The 18,704-nt window shown below is 42.5% G+C and overlaps 1 protein-coding gene across 3 annotated transcripts; it reads left to right on the top strand.

The window, feature by feature from the left end:
* Window positions 1-4,671: 4,671 nt before the first annotated feature.
* slc7a3a (solute carrier family 7 member 3a) lies at window positions 4,672-18,704 on the top strand. 3 transcript variants are annotated; one of them, XM_084940596.1, is made up of 12 exons: window positions 4,672-4,787; window positions 11,492-12,124; window positions 12,238-12,399; window positions 12,904-13,087; window positions 13,207-13,322; window positions 13,650-13,872; window positions 13,959-14,098; window positions 14,408-14,510; window positions 14,815-15,038; window positions 15,509-15,675; window positions 15,809-15,917; window positions 16,014-18,704. In XM_084940596.1, the coding sequence occupies exons 2-12, from the start codon at window positions 11,758-11,760 to the stop codon at window positions 16,163-16,165; spliced, it is 1,947 nt and encodes a 648-aa protein (XP_084796722.1). In that variant the 5' UTR covers window positions 4,672-4,787; window positions 11,492-11,757; the 3' UTR covers window positions 16,166-18,704. The 3 variants fall into 3 exon arrangements, with proteins under 3 accessions (XP_084796722.1, XP_084796723.1, XP_084796724.1); XM_084940597.1 differs by lacking the exon at window positions 4,672-4,787 and adding an exon at window positions 4,801-5,801; XM_084940598.1 differs by lacking the exon at window positions 4,672-4,787 and adding an exon at window positions 4,801-5,805.

Here is an 18,704-nt window from a genome sequence, read left to right as displayed (position 1 = left end):
CTGGGGCCTCGTCATGTCTTAGTGAAAGGGTGGCCGTCAAGAGGCCATTCTTAAGAAAAGGAAATGGGGAGAAAAGACAGGTAATTTGTTATGCCATATTATACAAAAGATTTCTGGTTTTAAAGGAGATGATCAATATGACGTCCTCTGTACATATTGTCAGGAAAAGGTACAACAGTGACTCTCTGCAGCCATCTGTAAAACACGGTAAAAGCTATGTCATGGTTCAAGGTGATTTTGATCCACCATGCAATACCATCTGGAAAGTTTCAGGTGTGCATCCACTTTGTTTTTCCCCATGTCAGTGATCCCAAACACACTGCTAATGTTGTAAAATCATAGATAGAAAACCACAAAAAAGCAGGTCCAGAGCCCAGATATCCTCCTTATCGAACCATTGTGGGATCATCTTGACAGAGAATGCTATAAAAGGCAGAAACATCCAAGGAAGAACTTTAAATGCCTTCAAGAAGCCTGAACACTACCAAACTTGTCCAGAAGGCTGCATAAAGAAGTTAGAACGAAGCTTGCCAAAGAGAGTTCAGGCTGTGTTGAAGAATAAAGTGGTCACACCAAGTATTGACTTTTAAGCTTGATAGAACTCCTGTTTTCCTAGTAAAATATAAAAAAATTAAGGGTGGCTCAAAAGACTTTTGCAAGTGGTAATTCTCTGGATGAAAGTATCTTCTTGATGTCAGAGGAGAATGGGCAGACTGCTTCGAGCTGATAGGAATGCAAAAGTAATGCAAATGGAAAAATGACAACTCTTTACAACCAAGAAATACAGATGAGCATGTCTGAATGCACAAGATATCAAAAGTAAACAGATGGACTGCAGCCACGCTGGGTGTTACTTCTGTCAGCTAAGAACAGGAAACTGAGCCTACAGTTTTCACCAAAATTAGACAAGAGAAGATTGCCTAAGTCTTGATTTCTGCTGCATTCTGATGGTAGGATAACCATTTGGCGTAAACGAAAAAATGGCCTTAAACAACACGAAAGCATGGATCCATCCTGCCTTGTATCAGCAGTTAAGTTTGTACCTAATGAAGTGGCCAAGGAGTGTATAACTTTTAGTTGTAGTCAGTTTACACTGCAGGTTTGGAGAAAACTGGAACTCAAACTGCCAGACTACTTTCAGCAAAGGTTTGTCAGGGTGTTTGTAATTCTCATTAGCATAAGCAACAGTGACCTAAAAGCTTGTTTTTATCTGTGACACACATGACCACACAAAGCTGCCGCAATGTTGATACAAACAAAAAAAATTTAAGCAGAGAACAAACAGCATGTAAGTGTGTATGCATGTATGCATACAAGTCGTTTTAGGTTTTACCTAAGATGGTTTTTAAAGTCCTCTAATCGTTTTCTTGCTGAGGTTGTTCTTCAGGAAATGCCGGGATTAAACGGCGTAGGGAAATTCTCGCCACAGGTGGATTAACGTTGTCCCAGAATCTTGTGAGCTGCAGGTGATCCAAAGTAGGCATGACTGTAATTAGACACAACTGTTTCCACATGAATAAAAATAAGTCCAGTAGGTTCATAGAGAGCACAGGCTGTGTGCTACACAAGGCTGGTAAAAGAACACTGCCAGTGTTTGATTAACAGTGCAGAGTTTTGCGCTCTTAAATTACAGTTTTTAGAGGGTCTGCTATTTGTAAATTATACAAAATCCCTCTTTAAGTGTGACACACATGCTGTTCTATACCTGTTACACTAAATGTAACATTACAGCACTCACTCACCAAAAGATTCACAATAGATGTTAAAATTGTTCCAAAATTAGAATATTTTAGTGAACTAAAGAATGTGCCTGAACAATGACATGCATGCAGCGGCCATGACCTTCCCCATCTATGAGCACAGTGACCTATAGAAGACGTGAGCTTTGAAGTGTTGGCCTTGTCCTGAGTAATGATAGTGTGCAGACAGGATGGGCACGCAGGGCCAAAGCAGAGATTAGGTGGTGTTTGGTTAGTCGTTTTAACTGTGGAGCCCAGTTTGTAGCCATGACGCTTGTTGTATTTGCTGAGACACCCAGTTGGGTTAGCTTGATAAAGTGGAAGTAAATTGAAAGAGCAACTCAAAGCACAATGGCTGGGTAAGGACAATAGGTGAGACGAGTGGCTACTATAGTGCCATCGGACAGCGAGAGCAATGGGTGCACAGGAAGAAACTGCAAGAGGTAGCTCTGTACATAGACTCTTTCCTGTTGTGTCCAGTATAACAAAAGCAAACATTTACAGCAACAGGAGCCCCAAAGACACCTTTTCACTTCATTTGGTTTGTGGCAGTGGTGCTATAAATGTCAACAGAAAATCATAACATAACCAAAAGTTTAAAACCTTACAGGTGGGCTCTTTTTTATTGCTAGTCCTTTATATCCAAGTTGTAGAGGAGGAATGCCAAAATGCTGCACTGACTAGATTCCTGAACATTTGATATTAACATTATACATCCAAGTCAGAGATCAGGAAATATTTAAATAAAGACCCATTCCTGGAATGTCTTTCCCATTATATACAGCTGTAGTCAAAAGTTTACGTACACTTGTATGAAGTATGAATGTTATGGTAATTTGGGGCTCCATTTATTTTTTTGAATTGTTCTTTTTCCAAAGTGGAACGATTGTACAGTGGATATATGAATGACTTTACAAAACAATAATTGAGGACACAAGTTTGAATTTATTTTGGATTTTCTCTGATTCACTTCAGATCAAATGTATACATACAGGCTCAGATATGTACATACACCTCTTCTTATATTTGTTTAAATGTCCCTTAGCAAGTTGCACCTCGACCAGATGTTTTTGGGAGCCATCAACAAGCTTCTGACATAATTTGACAGGTTTTCTTTGCAACATTGGTTAATTTTAAGTTCATTTAAATCGGCTGTTTTTTTGGCACTGACCCGGCTTTTAAGCCACAGGGTGGAGGCTGAGGCTTTTGGGAAGGCCATTACAGAAGCTTAATATTAGCCTGTTTTATCCATTCAAAAAAACTGTCCTGTTGGAACATCCAGTTGTGTCTAAGTTTCAAGCATCTAGCTGTTGATATGACGTTAAGGAAAGAATTTGGAGGTTGTCCTCCTTCTTCATTATTCCATCCACTTTGCGCAGTGTACCAGTACCTCTGGCAGCAACACAGGCACATGATGCTACCACCAACGTTCTTTGCAGTTTGTACAGTGTTCTTAGGTTTGAAAGCCTTACCTTTACTCCTCCAAACATACTTCTTTTCATTGTGAACAGCTCAATCTTTGTCTCATTTGGCCATAAAACTTTTCTCCAAAGGACATTTGGCTTGTTCATGCAGTCAGACAGAAATTTCACTTGAAGTTGAAAATTCTAATTTTGGAGCGAGTGTTCTTATTGGTCGGCACCCTCTCAGCCCCTGGTGTTACAAAATTCACTTCACTGTGAACAGTGATGCTGCTGTTCCAACAGTTTCCAGATAATGGCAGGCTTGAGCCTTGGTGGTTCTTGGGTTGTTTCTGAACATCCTAATCGATTTCCTCTCATCTGAGGGTGACTGTTTGGGTTTTCTTCCAGACCTTAACAAAGTGGTGACACATCCAAATATCTCACACTTAGATTTGTTTGAACTGATGATCCTTGAGTTGTTTAGAATCCGCTGACAAAGTCTTTCCTCACCAATGAGAACAGGCTTTGCCATCGTCAAGTTAAAAGACAAAGTTCCTGTTTTTAAAATTTGCATATTGTACAATCATTCCACTGTGAAAAAAGAACAATTAACAAGAAAACAAAACAAAATTTAAAAAACAAACAAACTTAAAAGCCCCAAGTTACCATGACATTCATGTCCAAGAAGAGGGTTAGGATGTAAACACATGTCACAGCAGTGGAAATATTTTGCTTATGTGCCATTCCTAAGATCAGTATTATACTGTAAAGTCCGCCTGATGCAATACTGAGCTATCTTCTATGCTTTTTCAAAGCTACCACTCAGCAATTTTGTTCACTCTGCGAGGCATTTCTTTAATTCTGATGCCACTCGGTCTTCACGTTGCATCAGACGTCACAGATGATGCCACACAGACCAGCACTCATCCATGCAGCTACACACTGTAAACTGCAGTGCACACACACACGCTGCAAAGAGGCAGCGAACAGACTATCAGAGAAACATAATTTGATTATCTGAATTTCATCAGGCCACATGTGAGATGACATTATTTTTTATTATTATTGCATAATTAAACCTAAATAAGTGTGTATCATAAGAGCAGCTCGAGCTAAAATTACTTTATTTGACACCATTGACCTTCAAGAATGCGCAGGTCACCAAGTGCACATACACATGAAAGAAATTGTTTATATTTTCCCCCTTTTTCTTTTAATCTGTGAAACAAAGCAGCAGCGGATATAGTGCACGGTCGGAGTCACAGCCTATATATAGCGTTCCACGAGGGGGTCCAAATATGGGCATCGCTACTACAGCATCCGCTCATATACAGTCTCTCTGTTTATCCCGAATTTGGTCTGTAAAGCACTTGTAGGCGACATAAAGTATATCAAAGTATACAATATACATTAATATATAAAGATTACTTCAGTGCTGCCTTTTCAGAAAGTACAGACTTCTAACTTCCATTCATGAGTGGAAAGCTCCACCTTGTGATGACGTCACTTGTACACATCCTCTCGCGACTGGTAAAAACCGCATCAGCAAGCGGGTAGTTTCATCATCTACTCCGACACCAGCGCTCTTATCTGTCGTCTTTCTTCCTCTCTCCACTCACTTTAAAACCACCAGAAGACATTAAAGGTAACGACGTCGGCTTTTATTTAACACAACAGAATCGCGTTTTTAATCTAAGATGTACTGTAGTGACATTTTTCTATCTAAAATCGAGCTTGTACTTACGATATAGTAAACTGATGCAATCCTCCTCGTGTGTTGTCGGATGTAATTGGCGCAATGTTGAACAAGAGCAGGACGACACTGTTCTTGAGCAGCTTTATTATGTTTTAAAGTCAAATATTTCAATGTGTTTTTTCTCTAACCGAGCGTGAAAAAAGTGTCCCGGTTATTCACTGTACTTTCCGCTTTAATTTGTCATTTGAGCGGGGAGTCAGCTGTCTGCGCGTAACGTTACCCGGAAAACCGAGCAGAAACAAGAAACTTAATGAAAGGCGACCATTGTGGAAAATGTGTTTAATTGGTTTCCATCTTCTTTTCAGCACACTCGGACGCTTATCCGTGTTATTAATCGTGGTTTTCATTCATTGTTTTGGTCGTGGTGGGCTAGCACGCCGTGCTACTAGCGTGCTACAGAGGCGTGGAATGACCGTAAATGGTGCCTTTAAAGACCCCCGTAGCGCCGAATTTTTGAGAATCGCATGCATTATTCTCAAAGAACACGAATCTTTAAAAATAATAATAACAACTTGGCTAGTTCACGTGCATATTTAAACTGAGCACACCCAACCAGAGCCACTGCAAGAACTCGATTTGTAAGATTTTTTTTTTGTAAAGCCTAATCACTGAATACCAATGCAACATTTACTTTTATGTGCAAACGTTATCCAGAAGATTGTTAAATCCAAGCCTGAGCCCTAACGCCGCACTTAAAAAGATCACTAACGTTAAAACCACCGCCATTTCCCGCTTTCTTGCGTCAGGTATTAAAGACAATTGCTGCACTTCCTATATTGTTGAAAGCAACACTGGCACCACACGAGAGCTTCCCAGCCACGTAGATAGGTCAGTGGTGTTTCGGTCGCTTGACAGATGGGGTATTTTATCCATATGGACAGCTGAACAACGTCGGCACTGCTCGTGGGTAAAACAATTTTAAACTCGTGATTTTATTTATTTATTTATTTTCTGGTAACCTCGTGCGCGAGTGGCAAAGGGAGAGACGTCCTCCTTCCGTGTAATGTCACCTCGGGAAGGTGTGCCATTTGTGTTGCATCAGCCAGTTGAAAGCCAAGCTTTAGCTGGAGTAACTAATGATCAACTGCATTAATTGTATTGGAGACAAGGGTGTAGAGTCAGATAAGAGTGTGTGTCGAGAGTATTCACACCTGCTTGACTGCGTTATTGTGGTTTCAAGGGGTCAGGTTGTATAACCTTGTACCAGAATGCCACGTTACTTTAGGGGCAAAAAAAAAAAATCAGGAGACCACGGAGATCGCGGAAATTCGGTTTTGAAAAAACAAAATAAAGTCGCCATTTTTTTAGTATAATAATATAATAACAACACATAGCAACTCATAACAACACATTATTATTTTTTTTATCCTGCTGCTAAACTAATTTCCCCTTGTGGAACAATAAAGAAATTGAATTTAATTGAATTGAATAGCAACACAAATCTTACAGCTCAATGTTGTTTTTCAGAGGTATCCGCCCAGTTTCTGTGGGATGCTTCCTTCTGTTTGTTTTGTTCACGCCATTTGCATCAAACTAAATATTACTAATATCTCTCAGAGTCAACAAAACCCATCAGAGCTGTGATTTACAGCAGGGTGTACCCGATAAACTGCAGCAGTGTGAAGCTGTAATAGTCAGAGTGAATGATTTCTCTCATTATTGGTTGTTTGAATGAAATGCTCATAAATTGAAGTGAAGCACAAATTTTGTGTGCACGTGTGTGTGTCATTGCAGGAAGGGTGTGTGCTAGTCCACATCAAAGGGTCTTCGTGTGACATGTTCTGGGAACATTTTGACTATGGTTAAATAAAAACATTCAATAACAGGGGAAGGGGGGGTGGGGGTGCAAATGCTGCCAAACTCAAGAAAGATTGCACGTCTGTCGTGCTACAATGCGGCACATTTCGGCGTGAGTGTGTGACAAATTGGTAGTTTTGTCCTGCTCTTGTCATATCTGATGATGTTAATGGTGTTGGCAGTGGTCATGGGAAAGCGGGCAGGCTCTCGGTTTGTCACATTCCATTTCACAGCGAGTCCGGTTTTTGGCAAGAGGGGTGGTCTCCCCACCAGGTGATCTGTGGGATTGTTCAGTTCAGTCTCCATGGTTTGTCTTTCTTCACTCGGCCTTTTTGTTAACCCGCTGTGCACCTCATATCATCCTTATTGTCCCTGAGTCTAAATGTACTGTTCCTGGCTTCAAACAGCCGGGAAATAAAAACACTGTGTCGTGTTTGAGAGGATGTAGAGCAAGCCGCGATGCAATGTACACTCCAAATAGATCCGGCCCCACTTTGCAGGGAGCTGAACTTGGTGTTTGTTCAACTGCTGTACCCCACAGATTAACTGCAGTTGATATTTAAGCAGTGACACTAAAGATGTGGATTATTTTGGCAATATTTTGCTATATAAATCCAGCAGTGGATTTCACAAACTAGTGAGCAGCATAGAGTGAAGACACAGCTTGACTCGGTATCACTATCAGCAGCAGTGGTTATTTGTCAACAGTGGCAGTCAAAACAAAGCCATGTGTTGCTCATGAGGATAGAATAAGGAGCAGCAACAGGTTGTAATGAGGTTAGCAGGTTTGTTACTACTTCAAATAATCCTCTTAGTCCTTGGAAGCACTTGCGCCAATGCTAAGTCAAGTAACAGGACTATTATCCCTGAAGCCTGTTGTAACCGGACCGTTGTTGGCCAGAGCTGCTGCTGGTCATAGTCCCCCAGCATAAAGAGCCTTTTAGTTTGGTCCTCAAAAAAACAACAACAGTGCTCAAGCTTAGTTTTAAAAAAGCGATAACAAACACAGAAGTGATCTTGGCAACAAGATTCACGCATCATCTTTGGCTTTCCAGGGAAAGGCTTGTGTTTTCACTTTAATAGCAGGAGCATGGGGGGGGGACGGAAAAGGGAGGGAAAAAAACCCTGCTGGTTATAACGTTAGTCTTTCATACAGGCGTGTGTGGGCTAGTGGAACATGCAGAGGGTACATCTGTGAGCCACACCTCCACACAACCTGGCCCACTTGCACAAACGGGCACCCTCGTGAAAACCACAAGGGAAAGATTAGCAACAAGCTGACGTGACAGAGGTGGCATCTGGGGCTATGGTGGCTCGCTTTAATGAGACCACCCTTAATTATGCTCAAACAGTAAGAGCGCACGTGTATGTGTATGTGTATGTGTGTCCTAAGAAGAAGAAAAATCATTCCCTTTTGCACGGTTGCCATTGTCCCCACTGAAGGGTCCCTTGTAGCGTTGGGTGAACCCCCGAGGAGATCTAAGGCCGGTCGGGCACAGTAGTTTGGTAATAAATGTTTATTGACAGGACACCGACCACCTTAGATCTCAGTTCCTGGTGTGCGAGTGGGAAATGCTGCTGGAATGTCACACCAAGTGGGGAGCGGGAGCATTTCCACCATGTACCAGTTTCCCATCAGTCTTCAGAGGGGAGAGTGTTTATTATGGCAGTCATCAGGTGCTCTCGGTGTTGTTTTTATTTCATTGTTTGACAGTGTTTTGAGTTTTTTCTCCCAACACTTAACTGTACCAGACAGGATATTCTCTTTTGAAATAGTAAGCCTAGAAATGCTTTGATAGTCCGTTTCTGTTGTTTTTGCAGTATTAATAGAATATTGTCATTGTGCTGAAACATCGTGGGAGCTGGGGAAAAGGAAAAAGACTAAAATTGGATCATAATGCCGCCACAGCTGAATGTACATTGCTTTCATTTTTATGAAATTGTACACCTGAAATAAGTTCTCAAGGCAGAAAGATAAAGAAGCACAAGCCTCAAAAGTCCACTGTACATGCCGTAGTTCTCGATTCTCCTTTTTCTCGAGTCATATTTTTGATTTTTTTCTTTTGAGCATCTGCAGTTTTTCAGAAGCTTCCCATTGATGTCTGGGTTTTGTTTTTTTTTTTCTCTTTTCTTTTAGTTTCTAGTGGTCACGTTCTCAGCATGGATTCAATTTCACTCTGAGAACTTCACCCTAATGTGTGAAAGCAGTAGAGATTTTAATACATTCATGATGTGAGCGGGGGACTTTTTTTCCTATTTTTATTTATGTATTTTATCCCTGAAGCTCATTGGACAGAAGGTGGAGGACAAAAACTCTTAAACAGCACTGCTCAAAATGGTACTGTGTGGCCCTCCGTCTTCAGTTTTTTACACACTTAATAGGCATTAAAGGGCGTTTTTGATGTGGCCGTCCTCGCTGCGCCGCTGATTCAGTCCGATCTTTGCCGCTGGGTTAGGATTTCACCTCTCCTCCTCCTCTTTGCAGACTGATCTGTGAAGTAACTGAAAAGCCTGACATGGGAAAGAATTGGGTGTCGTTGCAGTAATAGCCTCAGACGCGTAGCTTTTAACGCTGCTCCGCCCTCAAAATCCTGACTTCATCCCTTCTCTTGGAGAAACTGCAGATCAGTTGCACACCAAGAAAGAATGTTTCATTGATTGTTCTTTATTATTTATTCTTGATTATTGTTTGTCAAATCTTATAGTTTAAAGGTGCGGCCTGTGGGCCCAGTGCTGGACTTAAATTTGTCAAACCCTGCCCTAATGAGTTGTGTGAGCTTTTAATCACCAAAAAGCTCAATGTTTGTTTTTTTTTTTTATTTTCTGTTCTTTTGGATAAGTAGATATGCCTCATGATGCAATATCATTCACCTTGGTCCAGTATATTATTTTGCTGAAATGTTCATGGTTAACCATTAACCATACAACCAAGTGTAGTATTTTGCTGATAACATAAGTTTACAGCGTTCTTATTGCTCTGAGCATGTTTTTGCCTCGTGGACCTGCATGTGCGTACAAGACTGTTTACTTTAAATAACAGAGAGTGAGTACATCTAACATGTAAAGTTTTATATGTCTCTGTAATCTCAGTGACGCTGCAGAAACCAGGTCCACGAAAAAAAAAAAAAGGGTGTAAAAGCAACACGACGACATGATGCATTGAGCCATTTTAGACAAGACAAATGTGATTGCTACTTCCTGCAAGTCACACTCCGCCGTTCTGTCGCACACCCTTCCTGATTTGCAAATCTCTGGTCTCCGTGTAGCTTTTCTGTGGACATCTGACAGCTTTAACCCCACAAAGTGACACGTTACTTCTGAAAAGCTTGCATGAGTTAGCAGCACGACAGTGAGTCCTGGCTGCTGGCGATCAGTTTTATTTTGTTTTTAATCTCAGCAAGAGCTGCAAGACTGACATTTAGCATTTTGTTAGTGCTGCGTAAAGCCAAAACCAGTCTAACCAGTTTTTAAGCACATGGATTTCTCTCTCTTCTGCTTTCCATTTGGAGTAAAAGACATCTTATTTAGATAATCAAATTACTACTACTGCTGCTACTACCAATACAACTACTTTTACAAAGCAAGACTTCAGACTCAAACGGCACTATGAGAACTCTGAATAATCTAAATAAGACTGAAGGTGGTCAGGCAACATTTTTTGGGAGTGTTCAGGGTGTTGCTTGTACACACAGTGTATATACCGACCAAAAGGTTGTTGAACTGGAGGCCTCGGCCGATTACCTTCACTCACTTTTTTGACATGTACACGTGTCAGTAACCCCAGATTTTTAGTTACATTCACTCAGTTATTGACGTCACTCCTGCTTCTGCCAATAAAAATGTGTCCAGTCCCCCTCAGACAAACCGAAAAACAGTGTCTGTTTAGGTTACATGTCGCATAAAGTGTCCTTGGCATGTTATGAAGCTGCTTTTGTGTGTCGAAGAAACTGGTGTAATGGTTATCTTTCACCCTGTGAGATCTTGGCAAACCAACCCACAACTGGCACAAAGTGTGTTGCCGCTGTCCTTCGGGGTGGTTCATTGTGTTATTTTTCTCAATCAGATCACTGATAATGCATGTGACAGTGAAAACAGTGTATTACATTCTGATTAGTGAAACGGCACTGTCACGAGGTTGTGCTGGAACCTATGTAGTAGTAGTAGTAGTAGTCCTCCGTTTGACCAACCCCCATCACCACTGCACACACTTTCCCAGGCGTTTCCCCGTCTAGCTCTAGCTGCTAGTTGACTCCTGGTATTTTCTCGCAGTAAGGGAGTGGTGAGGAATAAGGTTACGTGTTGTATCAAAAAAAATGTATTATTTTTAGGGGTGTGTACCATGGAAGGTTTATTTGTCCAGGCAAACTTGAGATTTGATTAAAGCCTAACAGGATAACGCTCGGATTTCTTTTGTCTTCATGGTTCCTTTGCGTTCCACTGTGTCTCGTGATGTGTAACTATGCTTTAAAAGGTGGTGGTATTCCAGTGCAGTTTGCAACATCTCCGGGGCTACCTCGGTTCACTTGAAACACACCTAAAAACCTGCCGAGACATTGCACATGATACAATTTATTTGTGTAGCCCAGCTGGGAGCGATGTGTTGCAAGGGTTGATATATTCTCCGCCAGTTTGAACACTTTCCTGGAAAAAAAAAAAACTTTGCTACTTGGAAAAAGCGAGGTTTTCATAATCCCTCTGCACCATGCCAAGCACAAGAAGCTGTAAGAAGCGTAAGCTCTGGCTCGTACTGAATAGCACCCTGTTTTGAGCTCTTGTTTTCTTGTGTTTCCTCACAGGTAATCTGCTGCTGCTGCAAAATTCTGTGACCACAGCCTTTGCTACTTCCTGATCTCTGTGTTGAAGCGACTGTGGCCTGGCTGATACGAACACGAAGGGAGCAACACTTTACGAGTAACTTACCCATCCCATCTGTCCAAACTTCTCCTGTACCTGCCGGTCACACGTGTTCTGTTTAAGCTGTGTCAATCACACACACGCACTCACACTAGAAGGATTTAAAACGCATAGCCTGCTTCTGCGCCCACACACAGTCACAGCAAACATGGCCAGCCATCTGTCCACCTTTGGCAAAATCCTGCTGCGTCGCAGGAAACTAGACTTGTCAAGTGTAGAGACCCAGTTCGCCCGCTGCTTGTCCACCCTGGACCTCATTGCCTTGGGAGTGGGCTCCACGCTGGGTGCTGGTGTCTACGTCCTCGCCGGTGAGGTCGCGCGAGAGAAGGCGGGACCCGCCATCGTGCTCTGCTTCCTCATCGCCGCTCTGTCCTCCATGCTGGCCGGCCTGTGCTACGCTGAATTTGGCGCCCGTGTCCCTAAGACGGGCTCCGCATACCTGTACAGCTACGTGACAGTCGGAGAAATCTGGGCCTTCATAACAGGATGGAATCTCATCTTGTCTTATGTCATAGGTGAGCCTCAGTTTCACTAGACTGAGATGTGCCATAGAAATCCACACATTAGGAGTCATTATCTTGTTACCATATTCTTAAATAATCGCTGGTATTTTTTTTCCTTCTTTTAGGTACAGCCAGTGTGGCCCGGGCTTGGAGTTCAACCTTTGACAACCTGGTGGAACAAAAGATCTCGGGCTTCTTTAAAGCCTCCATGGCAATGGAGGTGCCAGGCAAGGTGCTGGCAGAGTACCCGGACCTGTTCGCCCTCATCCTGGTGCTGCTGCTCACTGGTGAGTCTGCTTATTCTTAGTGCTATGAGGGGATAACTTGCTCAATAATAAGGACGTTTTTGGGATATAAAAAAACTTGAGCAGTCCAATAAAGGGCTATCCGCCTTCATTTTAACTGCTTTAAACTCATGAAGCTGTTTGAGCATCAGACCCTTACTGTTAGTAGCATTTTAATGCATACAAGTGTGTTTATTCTTCCAAAGATGACCCACTGAAACCTCCAATATCGAGTACTTTTCTCATTTAAAATTAGGCTGTCAGCTTGGTCGTTGCACACCACGCTAAAGTAGCCGATTGCAATCATTGCATCCAAATCATTGCACAACAGACAACAGTTTTCACACTAACATCACAGCTAGTGTGGCCTGCCAGTAGCAGTGTTAGAATGAATTGGTGTCGCTGACTGATGGTTTGTTGGAAGTGAAGTATGAAAATGTCCACCCACGTAGCAGGATGTGTTGTTGAAGCTTCTCTCTCTTGTCTCCGTCTACTTCCTGCCCTCAGGACTTCTGGCCTTTGGCGTGAGTGAGTCGGCTCTCGTGAACAAAATCTTCACTGGGATCAATCTGGTGGTTTTGGGGTTCGTTATTATCTCCGGCTTCGTTAAAGGGGACACTAATAACTGGCACCTCACAGAGAACGACTACAGGGAATTCATAAACAGCACCAATGGCAGCAGGGAGCTGAAGTGAGTGTTTGATGGCTGATTTACTTCTCTGATCCAATCCTCTTTTATTGTTTAATAATAATAATAATAATGGATTGCATTTATATATAACTTCATGTTTCTCCTCATCTGCCTCCCAGGTTGAAGGACGAATACGGCACTGGTGGGTTTGCCCCATTTGGACTTAACGGAGTTTTGTCCGGTGCAGCCACGTGCTTCTATGCCTTTGTGGGCTTTGACTGCATTGCCACAACAAGTAAGTAGTTTTGATGGTTATGAAGAGTGTTGCGTTACATAAAACTTTTCCTTTGTAAGGCCAGGAACTCTGGTGTGTGGGGAAAACCACGCCCTTGGATAGCACACGCTAACATAATCAGCTTCTAAAAGTCTTTTTTTTTTTTTTTTTTTTTTGTTTAGTCTATCAAGGATGTTCTTTTTCTTATCTTTTAATTCTCAGTTGATGCAACTTTCAGTGAAATGTGAGCGGTGTCACCCACCGTGTCAAGACGTTCAAGGGTTATTTAGGCGCACCAGTGGGATCCCACTCATCTTTCTCTTGCTTTGTGTTCCCCGCTGTCCTCAGGCGAAGAGGCAAAGAACCCCATGCGCTCCATACCTATTGGCATCGTGGCCTCGCTGCTCATCTGCTTTTTCGCCTACTTCGGCGTGTCTGCCGCTCTCACCATGATGATGCCGTACTACCAGCTGAACACTCAGAGTCCTCTGCCCGAGGCCTTCAGCTTTGTCGGCTGGGGTCCTGCTCGATACATCGTGGCTGTCGGTTCTCTCTGTGCTCTGTCCACCAGGTGAGGAAGGGATAACCCAAAACATCTAACATGTTTATGTTCACATGACTGTAAAATGTTAATGCAAACTTCCAATCCCCCCCCAGCCTCTTGGGCTCCATGTTCCCTATGCCCCGTGTTATTTACGCCATGGCAGAGGACGGGCTGCTGTTCCGATTTCTGTCTAAGATGAGCGCTCGCACAAAGACCCCTGTCCTGGCTACCATTGTTTCTGGTATTGTTGCAGGTAAGATAAAGATACAACTTTCAGAGACATTTATGTTTGGGCATATTTCTCTCCATGTTTTGGACACGCAGATTTGTTTGTTTTGTTTCTTTGTTTGCTGTATCAATGTACAGATACTGCTGGTATCAATCTCCTGTTACCAGTAGTATCTGTTACTAGTTTTCCAAGTTCACAGAGCTTCCTGCTGCCTCAGCTCTGTCTAGCAGCCTATCTCACAGGCTGACATGTCAAGATCAATACTAGTTTTGCAAATACTGATATTTTTGGTGCTTGCAGCTGTCTAAGATCTGGTCTTACTTCTCCTTCCAGCTCTGATGGCCTTTCTGTTCGACCTGGCAGCTCTGGTGGACCTCATGTCCATTGGAACCCTTTTGGCGTACTCTTTAGTGGCCATCTGCGTCCTCATTCTCAGGTAAGCACCTTTATTCTCCACCATCAAATTCACACAGAGGCTTGTGAAGTGGTAATCATGTGTTAAATACTCTGTAGCAGCTGATGCACTAATGCCATTGGCAAGCACCCATAAGTTTAAAAGCACAGTTATATCATAATCCGTGTCGAGCCAAAGAACAAGGGTGAAGGCAAGGAAGCTTTACTGGCTCTCACTTGGCTGTGGGCTCATTTTCATAGTAGCAATAAACAGGAAGCAATATATTTAAAGTAACAGAAGCAGTTGTGTGTGACGTCTATGTTAAATCTGTCATTCATGCTTCTAGGTATCAGCCAGGTACCCTAAATTCACCCAGCCAGCTGGAGAAGCTTATGGAGGAATCGGAGAAGATGCCTGTGAGTGGAGGGGAGAGTGGCGATGAATATGACATGGAGATGGATCAGAGGCCACTAAAAGAGACATTCAGCTTCAAGCTGCTCTTCTGCCCAAGTGGAAAGATCCCCACAGTCCTGTCTGGGAACATTGTCTACGCTACAACTGCTGTCATCTGTAAGTGTGTGAGCGAGAAGGCTAAAACAATCAAGTGTGATGAAATATATGCTTTCCTTTGGAGTTTTAGGGTGGTTTCACACCTGCTGTTTTCAGTCCATGAATGCGATCCAAACCTACTACCTAACAGAACGCCCCATAGCCACATATGCTTTGTATTCTCAATGCGGGAAGGTGCTACAGATATCTAAAAGTCTGTGCGGGCTAGCAGCTAGCTGTGAAATGAACATAAAGTTCTCCATGTTGTCACATAGTCCGGAGCACGGACACAATGAGCTGTCTGAACACTCACGTGGTTTGTAGTGATGCATTTTGGTTCGCTTGGAGTTTGCTGAGAATTTTCTCTGTGTGAAAACAAACCAAATCGCATGGGAAAGCTACAAGCTTACAAACTCATCCTCTGATTTAGATCAGAATAAACTAGGTGAAGTAACCAGTGTAAGTAACTTCATCTCCTGCTCTCCCTGCAGCGATTTTGATGACTGTCCTGTGCGTCATCCTGGCCAACTGTTTGCCTGAGCTGCTCGTTGGATATTCGGGTGTGGTGGTGCCGTGCGTTATTTTAGCTGTGCTCTGTGCCGTCTGCGTGATCATCATCTGGAGGCAGCCGGAGAGCAAAGAGGCTCTCACCTTCAAGGTAACTTTCCACTTTTTGGAAGCACAGGACGTTGTTGTTTCTGAGACTGACTGGTTGCGCACTCCTTTGGCACATGTTGTTATGATGTTATCTGAGAAAGTGTCTTAAGTTTGGCCTCTGTTCTCTCTTTAAGGTTCCTCTTCTTCCCTGGTTGCCCCTGTTCAGTGTTTTCGTCAACATCTACCTCATGATGCAGCTGGACTTGGGTACATGGTGCCGCTTCACCGTCTGGATGGCTTTGGGTACGTTCGAGCACTACACATCCTGTCCTTCCTTCTGTTGCTCCACATTAATGTGCCCGTTTTATAACTTCCATCCGCCTCTTCTTCCCCCTTCAGGTTTTGCCATTTACTTCTTCTATGGCATTAAAAACAGCAACGAAAGCGGCAACAAGCCACCCCCACGCAAATACGAGCTCCCCGTGGAGAACAATGCCCCAATTTACAAGGGTGCCCCCAACAGTGACATGGAAGCAGGCAGCAGCCCTTGATGCAGACTGGCACAGACCTGGGGGAGCGTTGCAGAGCTTCCACACTCATGTTTGGCCATGTGGTTACCGCCAAATGTTGCAGTGTAGGCGGCTTGGAACACTGCCCTGGGTTTGAAGGAGGAGAAGCAAGAAAATGCGACACACATCTTACCTCTGATTTTTAGAGGCTGATTTAACTTGATGGTTAGACACGCGGAGCCACTTCTCACTACGTGCCCGTTCTAACCCATTTCTCCTTAGCCTTAGCCCTCTGGAGACTTTTCGCTGCCTATGAGAAAATGCTTCGAATGGACCCAACAAACACCTATGAGTTCATGTTCATGTTCAGTTATCACAAGCCGTAAACTGGAAGAATGTTACACTTCTCATGTTTGCTTCCTTTTCCGTTACTCCAACCCCCCCATCCGGCCACAAAGAACCACAGTGTAAATCACTATGAATTATGACTTAAGCCAGTCAGTTTACAACTGTCAGCTACACTTCAAGTTTTCTTTTCCCTTTTTTTCCCTTTTTAAAAAAAAAAAATAAGCAGAAGGTGCAGACGCATCTGTCTGTTAACCATCTTTCTGTAGAGTTCACCTTCCCTGCTTGTTTGCATCGGTGCATTTAGGTCAGCAGCACGCGACGGATGCCATATTACTCACTGTGCAGCTCAGTGTTGGAGTTGAAGTACATGCTTTACAGATTTTAAGGAGTTCGTAAAGACACTACCGCCCTTGTTGGCTCCAACCCCAACTCCCAGAGACCCACCTTACAGCGTGTGTACACGAAATCATTGTGGAATCGGTTAAATGCGCCCGTTTTATGTTATTTTAGAAATTTTTTTTTGGGGGGGGGGGTTTGCATGTAGACTGCATTTTTACACATTTTGAGGCCTTTGATTTGAACCTGGCAAATACAGGTTGTAAGCAAAGAGAAAGTAAAGTCAAGGTAACAAAGGAAAGCAGGAGTTTTGAGATTTTTGTTTCGGCTTTCCTTCTGTTTTCTGGTATTTAGAGGAGGATACCCCATCATCTATGTGTTTGGTTACAAATGTCTATTTTCCCACCCAAGAGCTTTTTCCAATGTCATTGAAAGCTCTCTATGAATTTTAAATGATCCGCGTAGACTTCCTGACAGAACTGCACCTGTGTGCCTCTTACCTTCGTCGTCCGATCCTGCGATGGACGGATACTGCGAGTATTTTGGTGTCTGGGAGCTGGGGTTGTTTTCTGATAAAGGACCCATATCCAATCACTACTATAACACTTTTTTTTTTTTTTTAATCTTGTCACCTTTCTTTTGCTTTCTACTTCCTTGTGAAAAATAAGTATTCTTGTTTCCTTTTTTTCTCAAAGGTTCTTGTTTAGTTTCAATTGAAACTTGTTCTTGGCAGCTTTGTCTGTTGAGTACTCATCACATTTATTATTTTAAACTTTAATTTTACTGCATTTTTTTTTTCTTCCTTGGTATAAAATGTTAATATTTAAATGTTTATAGTATTGTTTGCTTTCTCTTTTGTTTTCCTTTTCATATAAACTTTAATCAGTCAGTCTGCTTTTTAGATGTTAACGTATTTTAATCATTACATGTACAGTTTAGAGTGCCGATCTCTGGGGGCTTTGTTTTATTTTGTTTGGTTGGGTTTTTTGTTTGTCTTTGTTGAAAAAATGTCGTCAATCGTCACATGATTTTAATTGTACTTGCCGACCAAATGATCTAGTTTTTGGGACCCGTGCGTTTTCCAGAAACAAGGAGTGACCCCTTAAAGCTGGTCTATAAATTATGTTTCAAACCTATTTTTGCCCATGTCAATAGTCAGTAACTTATTGTCAAAAGTATTTGTTTGTTGTTGTTTTTTTTTGGGGGGGGTCCTAGTAAAGTGCTTTACTGTAGAGTGTACAGTATTTGTTTAAAACTGTATCTTTATTTGTATAATGCTGTAAATTATATGAATTGTTTCTCTAAAATATGACCAATTATAATTTGATACGGTGAGGGTTTAGAATGACACTTGAAGGCGTTTTACGAACACTTGATGCTTGCGCTGCTGGAAGCCACAAGGAGGGGAAAAAATCCCTGCTTTCTTCAGATAAGATGGTCCCAGCGGACGCTTTCCCATAAGACATGACAGAACTTGAAAATTAGTGGAGAGGGGAGTAGATTTGGATTTTTAGATGTTACTGAAGTATAAACTGGTGCCTGGAAAAATAAAAACCCATCTGTCAGCCTGTGGAAGGCGCTGCGGCTGCTAAGAGAGTCAGTACTTTCAGTGTAAACCCCGCTCTACATTTTAATGCTGCTTGCCGGAAATTCATTATCGGAAGTATTTTGTGACGCGGCCGTGCCTCGTGTCACTCTGTTCTTTACAGCCAGCTCCTGTGCCTTTCACAAAAGGAAAAACAATCATCCCCTCTCTCACTGCTGGATCATTAACAGCAGCAAAATATTTCTTTTATATCCTGTACATATCGCTGCCATGTATAAATGTAGCTGTATTTTCAGTGTTTGTTTTCTTTTTTTAAAAAATAAAAGTGATTGATGATCACACCTGATTTAA

This window comes from Perissodus microlepis, chromosome 10, assembly GCF_051167445.1.
Source record: "Perissodus microlepis isolate ML-2025 ecotype Zambia chromosome 10, ASM5116744v1, whole genome shotgun sequence".
Classification (NCBI taxonomy): domain Eukaryota; kingdom Metazoa; phylum Chordata; class Actinopteri; order Cichliformes; family Cichlidae; genus Perissodus; species Perissodus microlepis.
Note: the sequence above shows the minus strand (reverse complement) of the source record. Positions and strands in the feature narration are given on the sequence as shown.